Source organism: Erinaceus europaeus, chromosome 2, assembly GCF_950295315.1.
Source record: "Erinaceus europaeus chromosome 2, mEriEur2.1, whole genome shotgun sequence".
Lineage (NCBI taxonomy): Eukaryota > Metazoa > Chordata > Mammalia > Eulipotyphla > Erinaceidae > Erinaceus > Erinaceus europaeus.
The window spans coordinates 41,514,053-41,534,674 of record NC_080163.1 but is presented as its reverse complement, the minus strand read 5'-3'; the positions used below and the strand labels follow the sequence as shown (position 1 = coordinate 41,534,674).

Here is a 20,622-nt window from a genome sequence, read left to right as displayed (position 1 = left end):
CTGTGTGATGGTGTTCCAGGAATGACCATCTACTGAGGCTGGGCCAGCCCCTCTGGACAGCATGGGGGACACACCACACGGCACAGCAGAGGCCACTAGGATGTGGAGCATCCAGGGACAACAAGACTACCATGAGGAGCATCATTTAATCTGGAATTTGATAGGGCAGCAAATGTTAATCGAAGGAGGACAGGAAAGGTTATATTGGACAGAAGAGAAGCAGCATGTGTAGATTCTCAGAGGTTGAGGAGAGCACAGGCTGCTGTTGCACTGAAATGTTGTTCAGCCCAGGTAACTGGGATGTAGAAAGGGAGACAAGATGTCAGTAAGGTCTGGGGCTTATATAGTGCTATTTTCTGTTAGTGAACATGGCCTTAATCTTGGGACTCCTGGAAGAAACTTTCATATTTATTTTTTATTTATATTTTATTATTTTTCTGCATAATTTCACTACTTTCAGAAGACTCCCTGCTTTTTTTTTCTTTGTAGATAGAACATAAGAGGCAGAGAGAGTTGGGCTTGGGTGCTGTCACTTGAATATTTTCAGCAAGAATGACTAACCAGAATGTCTCTCTCATAGTGTCATAGTCCCTTTCACTGTAGGAACATTGGGGAATATACTGGGCAGGGCTCAGGCTGGCAGAGGCTGGCTTGGGTATGTGGAATTTACCTAGGGTCCACTGTGGAGCCCTGTAAGGAAGGAGAGGCTGTGTGGATACAGATAGATTAGAGACTGGACTCTCTGGGAATGAGGTGGAGAGGGTCTGCTTGTTGCCTGATGTGCAAAGTGATGGGACAGGGGGACATCCTGCCCAGGACCTTGTTTCCTGCCTGGGAAGCCAGTGGGTGGAGGGTCTTTGTACTGAACCAGTAGGGTCTTGAAGGTCACACATGAAAGTGGAAGATAGAGACAGGATACAAAAGTTCCAGAAGCTGGGTGAGAAAGCTTGTGATAGGCTGCCTTCAGACTGTCACCTGTGTTAGGCTTGAGCATCCAGTCTATTCTTTATCCCTCTGACTGAGTTAGTATGTGACCAGCTTTAACCAGTGGGGCATACACAGTAGAGTCATTTGGGAGCTTTGGAAATTCCCATGGTGGGTCTGCAGTACACAGCACTAGGCCAGCACTGCTGGGTGGAGCTGATGTTAGATCTGGAAAGCTCCACTATGGTCCCTATGGTTCACAAGGGGTATGGACAATTGCCTTCTCTGTTCCCCTTGTTGGCACATCTCAGGTAGGTTGGGTGAGGAAGAACAGGTAGTTGTAAAATGCTGTTTTATACCCTGAAAGGTAACATCTGGCTGGGGTGAGAGCTCGATGACCGAGAGCATTCAGCTTCCTGTATGTGAAACCCTGGGTTTAAGCCCTGGTATGATATAGGAGCATCATGGATGATACTAAGAGAAGCTCCATGGAAGGTGGAGTCATGCTGTTATGTCTCTCCTTCTTGTTCTGTCTTTCTCTTTGTGTTCTCTCTTCCCACTGCCTTTTTTTTAAGGGGGGATGGGTAGGTAGGGATGGAGTTGGGAGGCTGCTAAGTGGTATTGCATATGCACAAGCTCATGAGTTAATTCCCCAGTGCCACACAGAAGGAAACATCTAGATGTGATTGGAAGACTCCCAGTCTCCCAGCCTAGCAGGGATTTTGAGAGTGAGAGTGAGAGCAAGTATGAGAGAGGGAGAGAGAGAGAGAGAGAGAGAGAGAGAGCAGATTGAATCAACTTGACACTAGCAGTGCTGAATAAGACTGGGCCTCAGGCCAATATATTTTGTACTTCTAATGAAGTAGAAGTTTGCTTGTGTGTGGCTGTGGTCTAGCTTAGTGTCCTTAGTGAGACCAGCTCTTCCAGCTTTTATCTCCATGTATGATGATGATTATGAGAAAATGTTACCTGTTTGGAGCAGGCTCCATCCTCTCAACAGAATGTAGCAGATCATGTAGTACCTGCCATTATACTGATAGAAACAGTTCTATGTGCAAGTATTATCTTTCTAAAAGAAGAATCTTGCTTCTTGGAGAATGAGAATATACCTTTATAAGTAGATGTACACCTGTAAATCAGGTTATCTAAATTTCATGGAATTTGTCCAAGCCACTCAGCATACATAAAACCAATCAAATTATATGCATTTAAATATTTCATAATGATTTTTCTCAGGTGTACTCATTTGGTAAGATTCAAATGCACACTACTGAAATTTTAAACATGTCATTATTTCTACAAATCTCATTTCCGCCAATGTTCCGGGACATCTCAGTATTATAAACCTTTGGAGATGACCACACATGTGTACATATTTTATATTTGAGTCACTCTGTGTGACAAATAATATTGAAATAAAATTTCAGTAGTTTTGTTTGTGAGGTCAAGGGGATAAACTGCTTTTACATCCCTTGTCATGGTCAAAGTTCATATGGAACTTTATAAGCCCACCTCTCTTTGAAGAAAAGAAACACATAGAGGGTGGGGGGAAGATAGCATAGTGGTTATGCAAAAATATTTTCATGCCTGAGGGTTCAAGAACACAGGTTCAATTCCACATATCACCATAAATGAGAGCTGAGCAATGCTCTGGTTACTTTCCCTCTCCCTCTGCTTCTCCCTTTCACTCACCCTCATCTTCTCCCTCTCTCTCTCCTCCCTCTCCCTCTCCCTGTCCCTCTCTCTCTCCCTCCCGTTAAGATAAAATACTTAGGGAGTCAGGCGGTAGCGCAGCGGGTTAAGCACATGTGGTACAAAGCACAGGGACTGGCGTAAGGATCCCGATCCCAGGTGGAGCCCCCGGCTTCCCACCTGTAGAGGAGTCGCTTCACAAATGGTGAAGCAGGTCTACTGGTGTTTATCTTTCTCTCCCCTTCTCTGTCTTCTCCTCCTCTCTCCATTTCTCTCTGTCCTATCCAACAACAACGATATCAATAATAACTACAACAATAAAAAACAAGGGCAGCAAAAAGGAATAAATAAATATTAAAAAAAAGATTTTAAAATAAAAAAAGATTAAACACATTTAAAGAAAAAGCACATAAAGAGCAGTTTTTTTTTTATGGGAACCTCAGACTCAGTTTTCTCTTTTATAAAGGATAAATGCAGGAGGGCACTTAACTTTTTCCACTTTAGCTTGGACGGGCAGACAGAGACATAGGGACAGGGAGAAAGTCCAAGGGAGGGGAAACTCTAATGATGACTATGACTGACTAGCTAGAAGTGTGGTGGCAGTTAGGTTCACTTTACTTATTTCTAATATAAATCCATCCTAATCCAGATACTAGATTCCTTTAAGCTATTTTGGAGTACTGTAAGGAAGAAGAACTTCTTTGCAAAAATGTAGAAGGTCTATTACTCTTGGTCTTTGATGTCATCTCCGGATTTTTATTGAATTGCACACTTTGTACTGATGTCACAGAAAATGATTCACCTGAATTTTTCATAGATAGTAATCATAGCTGAGTATTTGTATTTCATTGTGATCTTGTTAGCTGGTCTACAGTAATGGCCTAGCCTGCTGGAACTCACACAGACTGCTCCCCACTTTGGTTTTCACCCCTGATAGCTTAATGTTCTTTCCCATGAACTTGGCCAATTATATGACCTGCTCAAGGGGATAATGGTAGGTGACTTAATGGAAAGTATCTGCTTATGACCTTTCTAGTGTTATGATAATTTGAAATTGTGATGCAATTATAGAAAATGTTTACATTCCTTCATGCTGTTTGATATGATTCTTTTATTTTTTTCTCTCATTTATTATGCTTCCGTACTCAGGAAGTTGAGGTAGGTTTTTGACTTTTCAACTGTGTTTAGACATAGCATCAACGTAGTTGCCAAATAAAATGTAAATTTCATTCTAAACCCTATATCTCAGTGGTAAATATTTGTTTTAGCTCAGTGAACCAGCACTGCACACATTTATTTTTCATTGGTATATCCAGGGGATGCAATTTATCAAGTGCATATAAACAGTCCATTTGCTGCTTTATCTTTTCTCATTAGTTACAGTACACATATGATTGTCAGTTATTATCTGTGCTTTACTGGTGGGTTTTTTATTGAAAAGAGCAGAGCAACTGACATCGTTATTTTCTAAATCATTTCATCTAAGGCCTGAAGGAAGTTCTGCCAAATGTCACACCAATTTATCAGCGAATCACTGTATTCAATGATGTAGAGTCTATGTATAAGCATACACCTGCCTGTCCGCTCACACATGCAGTCATAACTGCAGGACTTGCATTGGGATGCAGAGATGTTTAAGTGGAATGAGATCACTTAGATACAGTTTGCCAGGACTTACTGTGTGCTACGGAGGAGCACACACACAGGTGAGTGAGAAGCCAGCTTTACTCAGAAGGGCCTGGGCCAAGGTATGGCCAGTGACGCATCACAAAAAAAGTGTTAAAGCTCTCTGCTCCCCCTGGCTGGTACATAGGGCTCTCATGAGTGGGGTTTATGAAGGCAGACTGGGGTGCCAAGTATTGTACCTCAGCTGGAGCAAATTGGCTGAGCCAATCTGTTCATAAGCATTTTTACAGGGGCAGTCAGATGAATACTGCTGGCCTCACCAGGAGAATGACCACTGTTGCTTATGCATGAAAATGAGAGGAAACAACTCAGATAGGTGAAGGGATATGGGAAGCTAGAGCCTTGCCTGCTACATGGGATGCTTTGTACCTCCCTACAGTTAAATGAGTAGAGATTTCCATTGCAGGCCAATTCAAATTGCCATCAAATGACACACTAGATGGGGGATTTACTAATGTCATGTTATCTGGATTCCCACTTGTGCAGTGATTTCTTTTACCATTTTGGAGGTGCTCTTCCCATCTGCACGCAGCTCTCCTTCCCATTCTCCTCATTGTGGAAGTTCACAGATCTATTAGTCTGCATTGAATCCTTTTGAGAATAATTTGCTCACATTTCCTTAACTGATCACTTTCAAGGGTTTAGAGTTCCATAAAGTGGCATCCACTTCCACGCAGGAGCCACAGACCTGACCCTAGTCCATTTGAACTTACAGAGCAATAATTTCCCTTCCATATTTCCCTGCAGTTGGTCTGCAGGTGATCTCGAAGAAGCTGCCTGTCCTGTGTCCTCTCTACATGTCTCTACTGGGGGTGAGGTGGGGGGTGGGGGTCAGGGAGACACATGAGGCTCCCATTGGCTTTCCAGGCTGGCAGTTTATATTATCTCAGGTAATCGTCAGATGAAACTACAGATTCAAACAACTTAGCTAAAATGTGTATGAAGGAGAAACGATCTCTTCCTTGAGCTAAATGTCATTGATATGTAGCATCTGAAGCAGAAAGGAGAATAATAAACCACATAATCATCTTCATAAGTGGGAGGAAAGAGTTGTATTTCAAAAGTGGTTTCCATTTGTATCTGCCAGGATCTCTTTCCTCAGAGTGTGCTTTGGAGCTGCAGTCAGCACCTCTTAAAAGGCAACTCCCGAGGGAACATTTGTGCTAAAATGACAGCTGTTTTGGGGCTGTGGGACAGTGGAAGAAACATAGAGGTTCTCATTCAATGCTGGCTGTAACCATAGACTTTCTACTAGGTTATCATCATCCATGATGATGAAACTCAGTCACCCAAATTATAGCAGTAGGATTTTTTTTTTAATGCATTGTTTTGTGCTAGGCTGAATGATTTTATTAGTCATTACATTATAGGACAGGTTTGGTATGTCTATGTATTATGTTGCATGCACATAAATACTGCATCATTATTACTATCTGCCACAATATATGTGTATCTTTTCAACGTCTTTCCATTCCTATGAATATTTATCAAAGCATCCCCTTATCAAAACCTATCTCTCAAATAGTTAGAAATTTGGAATTCTAAATGTTTTTGCACCAGTCACTGGGTACCAATAATTTCACAAGAACCAATGCTATGTTAGTATGCTATTTAGTGTGATTAATGGAAAAAATTGTCAGTGACCTGTCTGTGGAGGATAAATATGGTAAATGGAGCCATAGTCCTCCCCAGTCTAGGGTTCTTTCACTCCCATCAGCACCACCTTCTTACTCTTCATCCTAAACATGTGATGATTTCTCACTTTCCTACTGAACTGTTTATGATGACTTTTTTTTTCCTTCAGGGCTATTTTTGGGGTTTAGTGTGAACACTACAGATCCACTGCTTTTGGCATCCATTTTTTCCTTTTTTCTTTTTTATTCAACAGGACCATGAGAAATTGAGAGAGGAGGGGGAGATAGAGAGGACACCTGCAGACCACTTAACTGATTATGAAGTGTAACCCCTGCAGGTGGGGACACTGCTCAGCCCCATTTAAGATTACCTTTAATACTTTCTTACTGTCACACTGACTTGAGATATATCCTGACTTCATTCATAAGCCAGTGCATCACGTTTGAGAATCTATAGGGACTAGATGATGGTACACCTGGTAGAGTGCACATTATCATGAACAAGGACCTAGGTTCAAGCCCCTCTGTTCCCACCTATATAGGGAAAGCTTTGAAAGAGTAAATCAGTGCTTCAGGTATCTCTGTTTCTATGTACTCTCTGTCTCCCATGTCTCAATTTCTGTATCTATTTAAAAGAGAGAGAAAAAGAGAGAGAGGGGGGAAATAAAATTAAAAAGGCCACTGGGAGTAGTTAGCTCATCTGGCAGGCACCAAGCCCCAGTGATATCCCAGGTGGCAATAAAAAAGTTTGAGAATCTATGAATACATAATTTCTTCCAAATTTTCACAATCTCACAGAAAGTTAGGTAATTTTCATATACAATGTGCTCTAGGAAAATGTAGTTAGTCTTCCTGCATATGGCCTGGTTAGACTGCAGAAGAAGACTGTTCTCCTGTGCCTAGCACAGGCCTGACTTAATTACACCATGCAATATGTAATTACACTTTCATATGTACTCACACCCATTCTCTCAATGAATGATTGAACCTGGATAACGCGCTTGTTTTGTCATGTGTGAACCAGGTTCAAGCCTGGCTTCCACCTGGTTTTTTTTCCCTGTCTCTATCTCTGTTTCTATACAAAATAAATAAGTATATATTATATATAATATATGTAATATATTATATATATGTATATATATATATAATCTAGAGTGGAGAGGCCCCATTGATGAATATATATAATAAATCACTATATTAGATGGTAGGGAGGATAGCATAATGATTTTTCAGATAGATTTTCTTGCCTGAGTCTCCAAGGTCCCAGGTTCAATCCTCCCTATACCACCTTAAGCTTGAGCTGAGCAGTGCTATGGTAAAAATAAATTTAAAAAAATACTATATTGGGCCAGGGGAAATATATGATCCTAACTTGTTATAGTGTTAGTATGTCTGAGGCCCCAGAGTTTCCAAGTTCAATTCCTGGTACCACTGTATTGCAGAGCTAAGCAGTGCTCTGTTTCCCCCCTATTTTCATTCTCTGTTAAATGAAAATAAATAAATCTTCTCTAATTTCCCAAAAGCTTAAAAAAGGAAAAAATAAAAGATGGAACAATCTCACCTGGCAAGTTTGATCTAACATGTACAATATTATAATTTATCCCTTACTACATTCGGAATTCTGGCATATAGCAACCTCACTGGACCAAAAGAATGAGTCATGGAAAGGGGTCTTCAAGAACTATGCTTTCCTGAAACGGGGGCAGGACTGTGGGACATTTATGCAGCAGGAATGCAAAAGAAGAGAGAGTATACTCTAGGGTAAGGCAGGGCTCATTGTAGGAGCTCTAACTGTGAGAGGTTTGAGGGAACTGTCTGCAGTACACGCAGCCATGGGTCTGTTTTCTATAATGTAAACTCAGTGCCTTATTTATTTTATTTATTTATATATATTTATTTATTACTAGAACATTGCTCAGCTCTGGCTTATGGTGGCTTTGGAGATTGAACCTAAGACCTTCTCTGCCTCAGGCATGAAAGTTTTTAGCATAACCATTATGCTATCTCCTAAGTCCTCCATATTTATGGTTTTGATTAGATGGAAAACAAAAGGAAATCTGAGCCATTGGGGCTCCTAAATAAAGACCTTGGGGAATTGTACTACCTTGGGTTTGAAAGTGAGGGTCAGGATCAGCCACCTCTGAGCCTATGGCCTTTGAGCATCTGATAGTGATGTGGACTCAGGGAAGCTTAATATAGAAGAGGAATTTCTTTTCCTTCTTCTTCTTCTTCTTCGTCTTCTTCTTCTTCTTCTTCTTCTTCTTCTTCTTCTTCTTCTTCTTCTTCTTCTTCTTCTTCTTCTTCTTCTTCTTCTCCTTCTCCTTCTCCTTCTCCTTCTCCTTCTCCTTCTCCTTCTCCTTCTCCTTCTCCTTCTCCTTCTCCTTCTCCTTCTCCTTCTTTCTTCTTCTTCCTTTTTTTTGGCATTTTTCACATGGGAGATTTCTGCTTCACCAGAAATTTATCCTGAAGTTGAGCAAACTGGTTACTAAGCTTCTCTCCACCCCCACCCCCACCCTCAAAGCTTGTCTGAACTGGGCATGTATGTAGCATAGTTAGGAGCTTGGTGCTATAGTCAGTATGGCCCCCTTGCTGGGACATCTTTTCCCTATGCCTGGCAGCAGCAGAGTCCACTATGAGAGCCCCATTCATGCTGTAGTCCCTATAGCACTGCTCACATCTTCATGATCTTGGCCCCTAATGTGGGGCTTCTCTCTCAGCTACAGCTAACACATTTGTATGCAGACTTTTAACAGCTCCTGGTTCATTGGTTTGGACTTTGGCAGTTCACTTTCCTAAGGCAGGACAAAAGCAATCAGATGCAGACAATCATTTTCCTTCCCTGCTTGGCCTTGGTGGGGCAAGGGGCTCTTTGAAGGACTCATTTTGCATAATGAGTTTTCACTCAAGGTGTACTTTCCTATTTGGACAGCAATTAGGCACTATCATTACATTTGCAATGAGTTTCAAATATTCTAATGCAGATATCTGGTGTTAGAGGTTCTATACTTAAAACTATGATTTCACCCCCAGAAACATGTATAAGTGGCAATTACAGTTAACCTGGAGAAATGGCAAGGTCCAGAAAAGTGCTTCAAATTCCATCTTAGTTATAAAGAGTGCTGAAATCATTAGGGAATATTCAGGACTTGAGATTGCCGAAACCTTTCTTTGACATCAAAGAGAATGTGACATGTGAAATTAAAGTAAAAGAACTTGTCTTTGGCTCCAGCCTTTACCTATTGGACACACACCCTAAGATTCTGAGGGCTTGCATGTGTCAGAGCAGAATATTATAGAAGAAAATATTTTCTGAAAGATCACATTGCCACTGTAAAGAATGTGTATCTTCTGTATGTGGAGACCACATTTGGGAGGATAGACATTGATTTTTTTTTCCCCCATATACTGGCAAGAATGAGATCATCTTGGGTTATCTCTTCTATTGTGCCTGCAAATACCAGAATGTGTGGGTAACATATTTGGGTCCAGGGCTGAGTGCATTGGTAACTAAAAGTAGAAATTGGATGCTAACTTCTCCTTCTGCCATTGAACCACCTAACACTGGTGTTGGGTTTTCAAGCCACATTGATTCAAAAAATCAGGATTGCATTCAAAATGATTAATGGGAAAAGTTGTGGCAAAGGGATTGTTTCAAACCTTTTCAGTGATATTTCACAGTGTAGATCACAGAGATTTCCTAACCAGTTGGGGGATATGGCTAGTTACACCATAACATTAACATCAGAGAAAAGTGGGCCAATTCCTTAGAGTTAAAAACAATTTAATGCAGAATCCCCAAGATCCAAAGGAACCTGTTCATGTTTATTCATGCTTTGGAAAATGGAATCACTGCCTAAGAAGCAATATGTTCTGATTTTACTCTAAATCCAGTTTCCTAAAATCCATTTAAGGGCTTAGGTGAACTCTACAAGGATCTAATAAAGCCAGGTAATTGAATGACAGAGAGGCCAATAAAATTCACAGGAGATGGTGTTGGAGATAAACTACAGCAGAAGACAATGTGGACAATATTTTAAACTAATTCTACACTTTGATGTAAACTAACTTCTCTGGAAAAGAGGCTGAGGTCTTATTTCAGAGAGCTTTTGGAAACTGTCTCCAGCATGTGTACAGAGTAACTGCCAAAAGCCACATACAGCTAGTAACTTGAGTGTTTTCAGCAGAAAATTAACTGACAAGGGGACATGGGCCCCTAGAAGGTTTGAGGATTATGGCATGAGTGACACCTCTTTACCATTCAAGTTGTCAAGTTCAGCTGCTAGAGCAGCTATGGCAACTCACAGTGTAGTTTGTGAAGCTTAAGAGAGGATGAAGAAAAGTGAGTAGAAGTAGTCTGGAAGGAAAAGGTTACTAGAAGTGGGGAAGAGTTAGTGGTTATAAAGACTAGAAGAGCCTGGCCTCTTAGAATTTCAAAGTAATGAAGCATCTAGTCTCAGAGCATCACGATCTGCATACAAGAAAGACATAATTATGAATTGACCAGGCTGGCCAGCCTTTGTTTTTTACCTTTACATGATCAGAACAAACCAAGTTAAGCTAAATGTATATCTATGGTTAATTCTACCATGTACACCTTGGCTCTCTGAATTTAGGTTTTGTGAATACTGAGAAGCTAGAATTGTGCACTACAGATTACATTTCACCATGTAAACAAAATGCTGACAGCTGAAAATGCTTATCAGCTGTTACAAACACAGAGGCTTAATCATAAATGAGGGCAGGAGGCATTACCTACAGTATAATTGATAGTAAATACACCTTGCACTTAGGAAGTGTCCTGGCTTATCTGTCAAACCAAGCAGGGCAATACCATTTCCTTATTAGGCTAAAATACTACTACTCTAAATTTACTACTCCTGGTGTTTAATTCGTACTGTTTGAACGACATGAGTTTGAAAAGTAAATTGAAATTTTTTGATTTCACACTAATGCCTATTTGGGGAGAGCGTTCTAATCTGATTCTGCTTTCCTTTGTATTCTGGGAGTATGTATGTATGTATGTGTGTATGTGGGTGTCTCTGTGTGTAAGGAATGAGGCAGTATTTATACTGTAATATGAAAAGCTTCCTGAAATCTGACCTTTGCTTTTTTTTTTCTTCTTCTTCCTTTTATAGGATGATTATTTCAGAAACTGGAATCCCAGCAAGCCTTTTGACCAAGGTAAAGGATATAGTATTTTGTAATGTTTTTTACATGGAAAATGATGTTTTATTTTTCCTTTCTCAGATGCTAGGCTTCAGCACAGGCCAGCTAGCTTTCTTATTTGACTGAATTGACTGGAGAGATCAATTATTTCATCAAATTACCTATTTGTCTAAAAGTGTAAGCTTTTAAGAAAATAACTTGTGTTGAATTTACCTGTAGTATCATTGCTTTTTTTTCACTTTTATTTTTTATTTTATTTTATTTTTGTTGTATTTATTTAGTCTCTTTTGTTGCCCTTATTGTTTCGTTGTTGTAGTTATTATTTTTGTTGTTACTGATGTCGTTGTTGGTGGATAGGACAGAGAGAAATGGAGAGAGGAGGGGAAGACTGAGAGGGGGAGAGAAAGACAGACACCTGCAGACCTGCTTCACCTCCTGTGAAGTGACTCCCCTGCAGGTGGGGAGCCGGGGGCTCGAACCGGGATCCTTACGCCGGTCCTTGCGCTTTGCGCCAAGTGCGCTTAACCCGCTGCGCTACCGCCCGACTCCCCATTGCTTTTTTTTAAAAGCAACAATAATAACAAAGTGCAAAATAGAAAATGTTTATAAGACTAACTGGGGAATGAATTGGGGGGCTTAACCCTAACTTACTTATGACAGTAATTTCATTCATATAATCGATAGCCAGAAAAATTCAACTTCTTCTTTAGAAAAAGGTTAATCCTGGGAGACTTTTAAAAGGAGTGGTATTTCATTTGTTAAATAACCTCTTAATTTTTTCTAAATAGAAACATGTTTGAGAGGCCTTTCTGACTGCTTGCTTTCAGCCTGACCTCCAGAGTACTCTTTGAATTCACCCCAGTAAGCAGGAAACCAGTGTCTTGATGGCCTGTGTAAATCACCAAGTATTCTTGTGAGTTATTGAAGGTGCAGCCAGGACCATCTGTAAATCATGTCCCTGATCTCATTGTTCCATGTGTGACTGCTGTTCACATGAACCCTGCTGCTGGAAATGATGGTAGATTGTGCTTCAAGTCCATCTAGGCAATTAAAGCTAAGACTTGGGGGAAACATATTGCTTATCAAGTCTCAAAGGTCTGCTCTTCTGAGAATAATGTTCCATTCTGTAGCTGGAATAGTTAGTATGCTCATGATGGTCAGGTTAACATAGAGAGGTCAAAAACAGTGTTAATGTATGTATCAAGGTAGAAGGTGTCCCTTTCTGTCCTGACCCTTTATCACTTTAATGGACTGTTCTCTTTGAACTCAAGATCTTTCTATAAGCAAAACTGGCATTAAATTTCCACATATATTTCTAATTTACTTAATTTTTTAATTGTCTTTATTTATTTATTGGATAGAGACAGCCAGAAATAGAGAGGAAGGAGGTTATAGGGAGGGTGAGACAGGGTTGGGTAGATAGCATTGGTGATTATGCAAAGAGACTCATGCCTGAGGCTTCAAAGTCCTAGATTCAGTACATCACACTACCATAAATCCAAGCTGAGCAGTGCTCTGGTAGAGAAGAGAGAGATAAATACAGAGATAGAGAGACACCTGCAACACTACTTCAACACTTATAAAACTTTGCCCCTGCCGGTAAAGAGCTGAGGCTCAAACCCAGGTCTTTACGCATTGTAACATATTTGCTCAACTAGCTGGAACACCACACAGCCCCCTTTTATATTACTTTTTAAAATATGTATTTTTTTATTTTAATGAGAGAAAGACCAGAGCACTGCTCATTTCTAACAGTTTGTAGTGTTGAAGGTTGAACTCAGGACCTCAGAGCCTCAGGCATGAAAGTCTTTTTTGCATAATCATTATGCTGTTTCCCCAGCCCCACCACATATGCTTTTAGCTGATACCTTCATGTAGTTTAGCATTTTCTTCACTGACTCTGAAACATGTGTTGAGTTCCCTTTGTGTGCTTAAGAACCAAGCCTGTTCTTGAGACCAATGAAAGTGTTGGAGACACTGTGATAAGGCTGTGGTTCCCCTCCTGGGGGAACTCAGAATGGGTAGAAAAGTTGCCCTTGATTGCAGTATGGCATGTTGAAAACTGTGACCAGTCTACAGGTAACAGTTGCATCACGTGTACTATGTATCCCAGTGTGCAGGGGCTCGAGTGGCAGAAAAGGCTTTCCTTAGGAGGATGTAGCTGGCCTGTGCATATCTTAGCAGTTTCCCAGGGCCTCTCTCTTTCACTCATTTATGGCTCTAACAAATGACCAAATCATCACAGTAAATCACAGTAAAGCCTGTGAAGAGGGTGGTAATCTGGAAAATTTCCATCTTAAGTGGTCCACATTTTCTAAAATTTCATTTAGGAAGACTAGGTGTTGATTTCATGTGCCTAGTAAATAAGCCCTTTTGCTAACATCTCAACTGTGTTTTAATTTGGGGGAAGACTCTCAGTTCATGGGAAAAGTACATGGATTTTTTTGTAGGCCAGGCCCTGAAATTTGTTATTGTCCTACAAGGATTAAATGTTGCCTGATTGGCTGCTGAATTTATTTCTCCTGAAAGCTTGCAAATAAATGCAAAATGTTTAGTAAAGGAAGATACTTTAATTTTTAGTAATTAACAATGGGAAAGGCATTGTGTGAAGGTGGCCATCATTTGTCACTTGGAGCTATAAATGATGGCTTCTCTTGATCAAGGGGATTTGTATGGAAACTTGGAGTACTAACAAGAACATGATATTTAAACCTGATTAAGCAGAAAGTACAAACAGGTTTTCTTCTTAGCTGGGGATGATGGCAATTGTGTCAGCAAAGTCTGGTACCCGGTTCTCTCTTTTTCTAAGGTCTGCAGACTTGCAGACAGATCTGAATAAATAAATCCTCCCAGAAAGTCTCTTGACTTCATGGGTTGTAATTGAGGGCCTTAGCCAATAAGGCCCTCTTTCTACCTCAGGTATAACTGCTGTTGGCTATTTATATACAGAGCAGGCAGGGCTGAGAATAGCCTTCACTTAAAATATCAGCCCTAGCAGATGTCATCAATTACATTCTGTGCTGCTCAATAAAAATGGGAGGTTACTATATCAGCGCTGACACTGCTTGGTGAAATATAAACCACAGGCATGGAAGATGAAGAACATTTCACCTTCCCAGAAATTAGGAGGGTTTCTGAACTGCAGTAGAAATTGTCAGCTATAGGGAGAAGTCCTTCTCCCTCTGAAGCTATGAAAATAAATAAAAAAAAACATAGTTAAGGTGTTTTTTGTAGTTGAGAAAAGTTGTTTCTGGGAATGTGGAAATACAGAACCTGCTGAAAAAAAAATTCAGATGACAATTGTGGGCTGGGACAAGGTAGAGATGGGGGGAGTTGAGTCCTAGGAGACTCCGGGTGAGTTCATATGGCCATAGATGGTAATAGGACACACAAAGTCACAGGGCAGTGAGAACAAGCTACTGGCAGGGTGCAGGGGAGTAAGTTTATTAGTGTTTTGCCAAAGGAGACATGGAGTATACAGGTCAGAGAAGGAGATTTAGCCATCAGCATGCTGTTGAATCAGAGAGTTATTTAAGTGTACATGCCAAGAATAAACAGAAAGATCAAGAGCAATGGGATCCAAAACTTCATCAGACACCTGACAAAGAGCAGCAGCATGCTTTTAGCAAATTGAAGCCAGGGTAAGAGGGAGAGGATGGCAGAAAAGTTTTTTTTTTCTTTTTAAATGTTTTTATATCTTTATTTATTGGATAGAGACAGCCAGAAATCAAGAGAAAAGAAGGTGATAGAGAGGGAGAGAGACAGAGAGACACCTGCAGCATGGCTTCACCTCGCAAAGATTTTCCCCGGCAGGTGGGGACTGATTATTGAAAGTGGGGTTAATGAGACTCATCGACACATTATAGTCAGGGAAATAATTCAACTGGTAGAGCCATCATATAGACATGTCTGAGGTTCCCAGTTTGATCCCCCAATACTACATATTCCAGAGTGGTGCTCTGGCTACCTCATATGTAACAAATAAAATAAATCTTATTTTACTACATTTTATCAAAGCACTGATTAGCTCTGGCTTATAGTGGTATAGGGGATTAAACCTGGGACCTTGGAGCCTCAGGCATAAGGGTCTTTTTGCATAACCATTGTGCTATCTACCCTCATATGAGTCTTATTTTTAAAGGCTCATAATATTCAAGAAATAGGTACTATAATTGGCCAGTCTACTTAAGGGTATTTACTGAGCTTTGAACAACAGGACTTCATAGAGTGAGCCTTTTGTAATTGACTCTGGGCCAGTTAGAAGAAAAGTGCCTCACCTGGTGGTCTGCTTCAGTAAGACTGAAAATGTCTTTAACTTTTTATCTTTAAGGGAATCATTAATGCCTCTGTCAGTGGAGTATAATAGCCATCAACTTCAGGCTTTCCTAAAAGAATTCTTTCTGAGGTGTGGGTTAAGTAGGATATCCTTTCTATTGTAATGATTTAATGCCAAATCTCCTTACAGAGGGATGGACAGGAGTTGAGAAGTGAAGGGAATAATTACTGACTCAAGTGAAAAATTTCCTCTGTGAAGACAGGCGCCCCAGGGAGAGTTGGGCAGGCAGCACCCTTTGAGAAGGAGATGAACCGATGCAGATGGCATGACTCTTGTGGAGACACGACAAGCTGGGGTTCCAGGGTGTGGTGGTGGTGGTGGATTTATCTCTGCTTAGGATGGCTAAGGCTGAGGATTTAAGAATAAATTCACAATTTGAGGGTGCCACCACTACTTTGTCTTTCCTTTGCCTTTGTTCAACTGACTTTTAACTATCTTAAGAGCACAATTCTTCAACAGATAGTACTTCTGCAAGTGGTCTCACAAGATGCTTCTCCATCCATGAAATGGTGCCTGGTTGAGTGCATTTGGGATATACAGAGATTCTGTTCATCTCTCCCAGGGAGTCACAGTTTTGAGATTCTCATGACTCATCAATAGTTAAAAACTCCAAGAAGTCTTTTAGTAAAGAAGTCTATGCAACTTGCCTCTATCCACAAGTTGTTTTTTTATTCATTTTTTCATATTGTGTGGGGTCCACTTTGGTTAAGTGTAAGTTCTGAGAGTTTTGAATAAGAGTCTGCAAGTTCAGAGTTTATTCTGTTAGTTAGTAGCTATGCAATTCTGAGAAAGTTGGTTAAGTTTCCTGCATCTAGGCCTTTCCACCTGGAAACAGCAATAGTGAAAGTGCAGAGGTCATCCAGTGAGTTCAAATGGCAGATTGCCGGGCTGGCTTCAGGGTGTTTCTTCCTGGGCACGTGCTCTCTGGACTGGAGAGAACTCCATCGGAGCCAACCTGGGTTGCTGGTTACTCAGTGATTCAGGAGAGAGAACAGGAACTTGTGGCGGAGCGGGAATGCAGTGCAATGCCTTTATTGATCAGAGACAACACACACACACACACACACACACACACACACATCTTTAACTGGAAGTGGCAAGTGGAAAAAGGAAATGGCTAGGAGAGGTGGTGGAGAAAAGAGTGAAGGTAGAAAGCTTCCATAGCAGCTGTTGCGAAGGTTCTAACCAGTGGGATTAACCAATACCCTGCAGGCAGGGCAGGTTCAGGCAAAACAATGATTATGTAAATAGACCACAGCTTCAGAGCAGGGGCACTGCTGGACAGCAGATGGTGAGTGTGTGTGAAGTGTTATAGCAAGTCACTGATTTTTCTGATTGAGCTAACATGTTCTATTGTTCCTCTCAGGTCCCACAGGGGTTTCCTTTCTTATTATTCCTTTCTTATTATTCTCTCTTGGGGCCTCCAGGTTGTCTTTTGCTGGGTGGGTCATAGCATTTGACTCAACTCAAATTCTCATTGAGGTTGAAGATATGCAGGCTTGTAATCTCTCCCTCCCTTCCTCCCTCCCTCTCTCCCTTTCTTCCTTCCAAAGGTTTCCAGATGCTTGATGTAAGAATTCTCCACATAGAAATCACAATATTCTACACCAAGTAAGGTAGTTGAGTATGACTTTTATTTAAGCCTACTCAGCTGAGGGTCCAGCCCAAGGAAGACTCTATGCAGGAGCTACTCAAGGACTGACTGCCTAAGCACAGTCATAATCATCTTTTTTATATAGCATATGCCAGCATTGGTTACATACAATAGTTTTGCACAGGTTCCAGGACTTGGCTCACTTACCAGAAATCTAATGTTTGGGGGGCTTTTAGGCTTGCACCACATCTTGGTACAAAAACATCTTGTTTTTGCAGAAACAAACATCCTACCTTACTGAAAGCAGCAGGGTTTACGGAAGCGGAAAGTTAGCATTATTCCTACGCTAGGTCTGGTTAGTTTTTAATTTTTCTATTGTTCTGGTGCCTGAACACCTCCAGGTTGATCTCTGAAATATGCCAGCAATTTCTTAATTATACCTGTACCCATTTTCCCCTTGAATATACCTGTACCCATTTTCAATCCTCACATTTGAATCCCCCCCCACCCCAACACACTGGATAACAGGAGTCACAGAAAGGAAGATCTTTCTATGGGACCTTTCCCTACCCCCAAGGCATCAAGCATGCTTCTGGAGCCTGACCCAGAAGTGGGTGTGTGGGGGTGAGGTTGGGGGGGGGATAAGAGTGGGAGAGTCCCTGGGGGTCATGGGGTGGGTGAGAGTGAGGGAGCCACTACAGGGCTGGGCTAGGAATCTGAGGAATTTGCAAAACATCAAGGGTTTATACAAGATACATAGATGAATTTCACTGGAGGTGACATTTTGTTGCTATAACCTGGAAATCTCAGTCTGAGCCTCTGGTGTGTGAGCCAGACTCCTGGTGCCTCTCTTCTGACCTTTGCTAGTGATGGTCACCTTCAGTGTGATAGTAAAGCTCACCAAGATTCCCTGGGGGGGTAGGGTGGCTCATGAGAGAGGAGGATTAATTTGAAGGACCTGGAAGAAAGAGAAAGATGATTCATTGAACTGCATGACTGTGTTGCAAATAAAAGAAACAGAAAGAATTGCTTTGGGAATGCACAGAATCACACAGGTGTGAACAAGTGGAAAAGTGGATTCTAGCAAATTTGTTTCAAAGTTCTCTTGATCAATTCCTGTGGAATAAGAAAACTGAAACTTATTCACAATACTTTTTGCTGGCGGAGGGGAGATATTTTTGTTTCATCAGGGACTGGGAATGTAGTATGCATATATAACTACGTCTTCTTCTAGCGTTTGCCCTTCTTCCGTAGCCAGTCAACAGCGTCAGGTTGAGCCTGATGTCTGCTTGTTGCTGGCTTTGAAAGTGACTGGGATCCATGTGGATTCAGTCAGCTAGGAAGGATCGTCAGTTTTCCCAATAAATGGGTACTCACGGGATGTACCACGAGAAGGTGGATCCAAAGCATATAACTACTTATCACTTTTGAATAAATATTCTGATGACCTAAAGATGGCCCCAGGGTGATTGGACACAGATTACTCTAGGTTTTTTCCTGTAGACCTGGCCCTTACAAGAAAGGCCCCATTGATTTATTTGGATGTGATGTTCCATGTCCTGAAACAAGCCATTGTAGGAGAATGGGCTGAAAGAGAATTTATCATGGACCTATTTATTTAATTTTTTTTTAAATAAGTGGGTTCCTTTAATGTGGAATAAATGAATGTTTTAGATAAAGTATAGTGCCATTGGCTTTCAGGTTCTTTTTTTCCTTCTGGAGTGAATTCTGATCATTCTCCCAAAGCAGGTGGCTGTGACTAAATCTCAGCTGATACTGGGGAACTTCAGAGCAGAGTCTGAACTTGTAGAAATGAATCTCCAGCTAAAAATAAAGCTCAGAAAGTCAGGGGCCCCTTTCACTCATGCTGTTCTCTCGAATAGAAGAAAAGACAAGAAAAAAAAAAGCTTGCTCTTTGGCTTCCAAGCTGTTATACCATATCCTGACAAACTCAGATCGTGACCCAAGAACTATTTGGAGGCAGAAATTCTCCAATTTTGTCCATGTTTCTGCTGTTTTTTGAGCCAGAACCCTGAGGATTATTGGGGTGGGGGGAACAGTCACCTTTTGCAGACATTTTAAAGGAAGCTCTGTAAGACAAGAATGCTTATTTCCAAAACTGTTCTGCAGAAGGGAATTTTTTCAATCTAGATTAATTTGAAATTTACATGGTAGGCTTAGTAGAAATATAAAGTTTCCATAGCTTACCCCTTTATGTGAAAGTAACCTCACCCCCAGAAGGGTTTCTGATTTGCATTCAGAAGGATTTCAAACATTCTCAGTGTTTAAGGGTCTCTTCACCTTATCTGATCCTTTGAGCTGTCATTTTCAGAGGCAGCTACTTTGATTTCCGGGCTCATTTTAATCATTTCCTCCTGGTTCCTGTGTATTTGGTCTTTTTGGTTTCTCTAACCTTTGCCTTCCCCACATAGTCTGAGGACTGTGCTTTCTCCTAAACATTGCTTCTTTTATTGAATCAACTGATTCCTGCCCCAGAACTTCCCATGCTAGCCTCTCTCACCACTGTCTTTTCTTCTGTTTCTTGATCATGACAATGAAATTGTCATCCTTCTGGAAAATTTCAGAGTATTGATTTTTAGATATTCAAAATCAATTCTGCAAGGAAAGCAATAGAAAACTGTTAATTCAAATATCTTTGTGCAGCAGCTTTAGCTCAAATTTTCAGCTTTGAAATTCAATCAAATTAAAAGTTTTCTCTTTTATCTCTGGCTGCCTTTTCTATTTTGCTAAGAACTAAAGCATGGGAAGGAAGACGGAAATCTCCTGGGTGCCCCTTCATCTGCTTTTCCCATTTTCCTTTTGCTGAAAGTGATCCTGTCAACATAGGCTTTTCTGATTTTTTTTTTTTCATCAGGATTATTTCTGGGACTCCATGACTGATGGACAACTACACCACTCCTAGCAGTCATATTTTTAATAGAAATCCAGGCAGAGAGAGGTAGAGTGGGACAAAGAGACAACGAAGGAAACGTGAAGCTTCCTCCCTGCAGGCGAGGGCCGGGGGTTTGAACTGTGTGGCGATATGTGTGCCACCACCCCGCTCCTGTGTTCTTATACTTTCATGTCGCATGTACATTTCTTCAAATGACATAGTGTATTGTCTGTTGTGCAGTAGAAATCATTGTTTCCTTTTCTAAGCTACTTCATATTCTCAACATTGTGAGGCTGTAAGGAAACTGTGAGGATATGGTTGACCATGGTGGAACCTCTCATTGAAACATGGATGCCTGAGGAACATGGTCTTCCTGTCAGCCTCTCTCTACCAGAGACTGAGCATGGGAGAGAACGGCCTTCAGATTCAGCTTCACCTGTCAGACTCTCCACTTCACAGGGACTCTGTATTTCCAATACAATAGCTTACTTCCTTTTCTTTAAACCAAATGGTCTGCTTATTCAAAAGCTGCCAGAAGTTATCATACCTGACCCATCTTCTCTCCACCCTCAGGACACCTCTGTGTCTGCTAGCCATTGATAACCCTACTTCCTCATTCCCAAAATGGCTCTTCTGCTTACACAGATGCTATCAGAGGCCCCTTTTTATCACTTCTTTGTTCTTGACCTTCTGAATA

At 41.0% G+C, this 20,622-nt stretch overlaps 1 protein-coding gene across 1 annotated transcript in view; it reads left to right on the top strand.

Annotated features, from left to right (window-relative positions):
* Nucleotides 1–20,622, top strand: part of SPOCK1 (SPARC (osteonectin), cwcv and kazal like domains proteoglycan 1) — a 657,613-nt gene that overhangs the window by 261,058 nt on the left and 375,933 nt on the right. Inside the window, exon 3 of the mRNA XM_007517572.3 lies at nt 11,072–11,117. Coding sequence (XP_007517634.2) covers nt 11,072–11,117 — 46 coding nt within the window. The remainder of the gene's footprint in view (nt 1–11,071; nt 11,118–20,622) is intronic.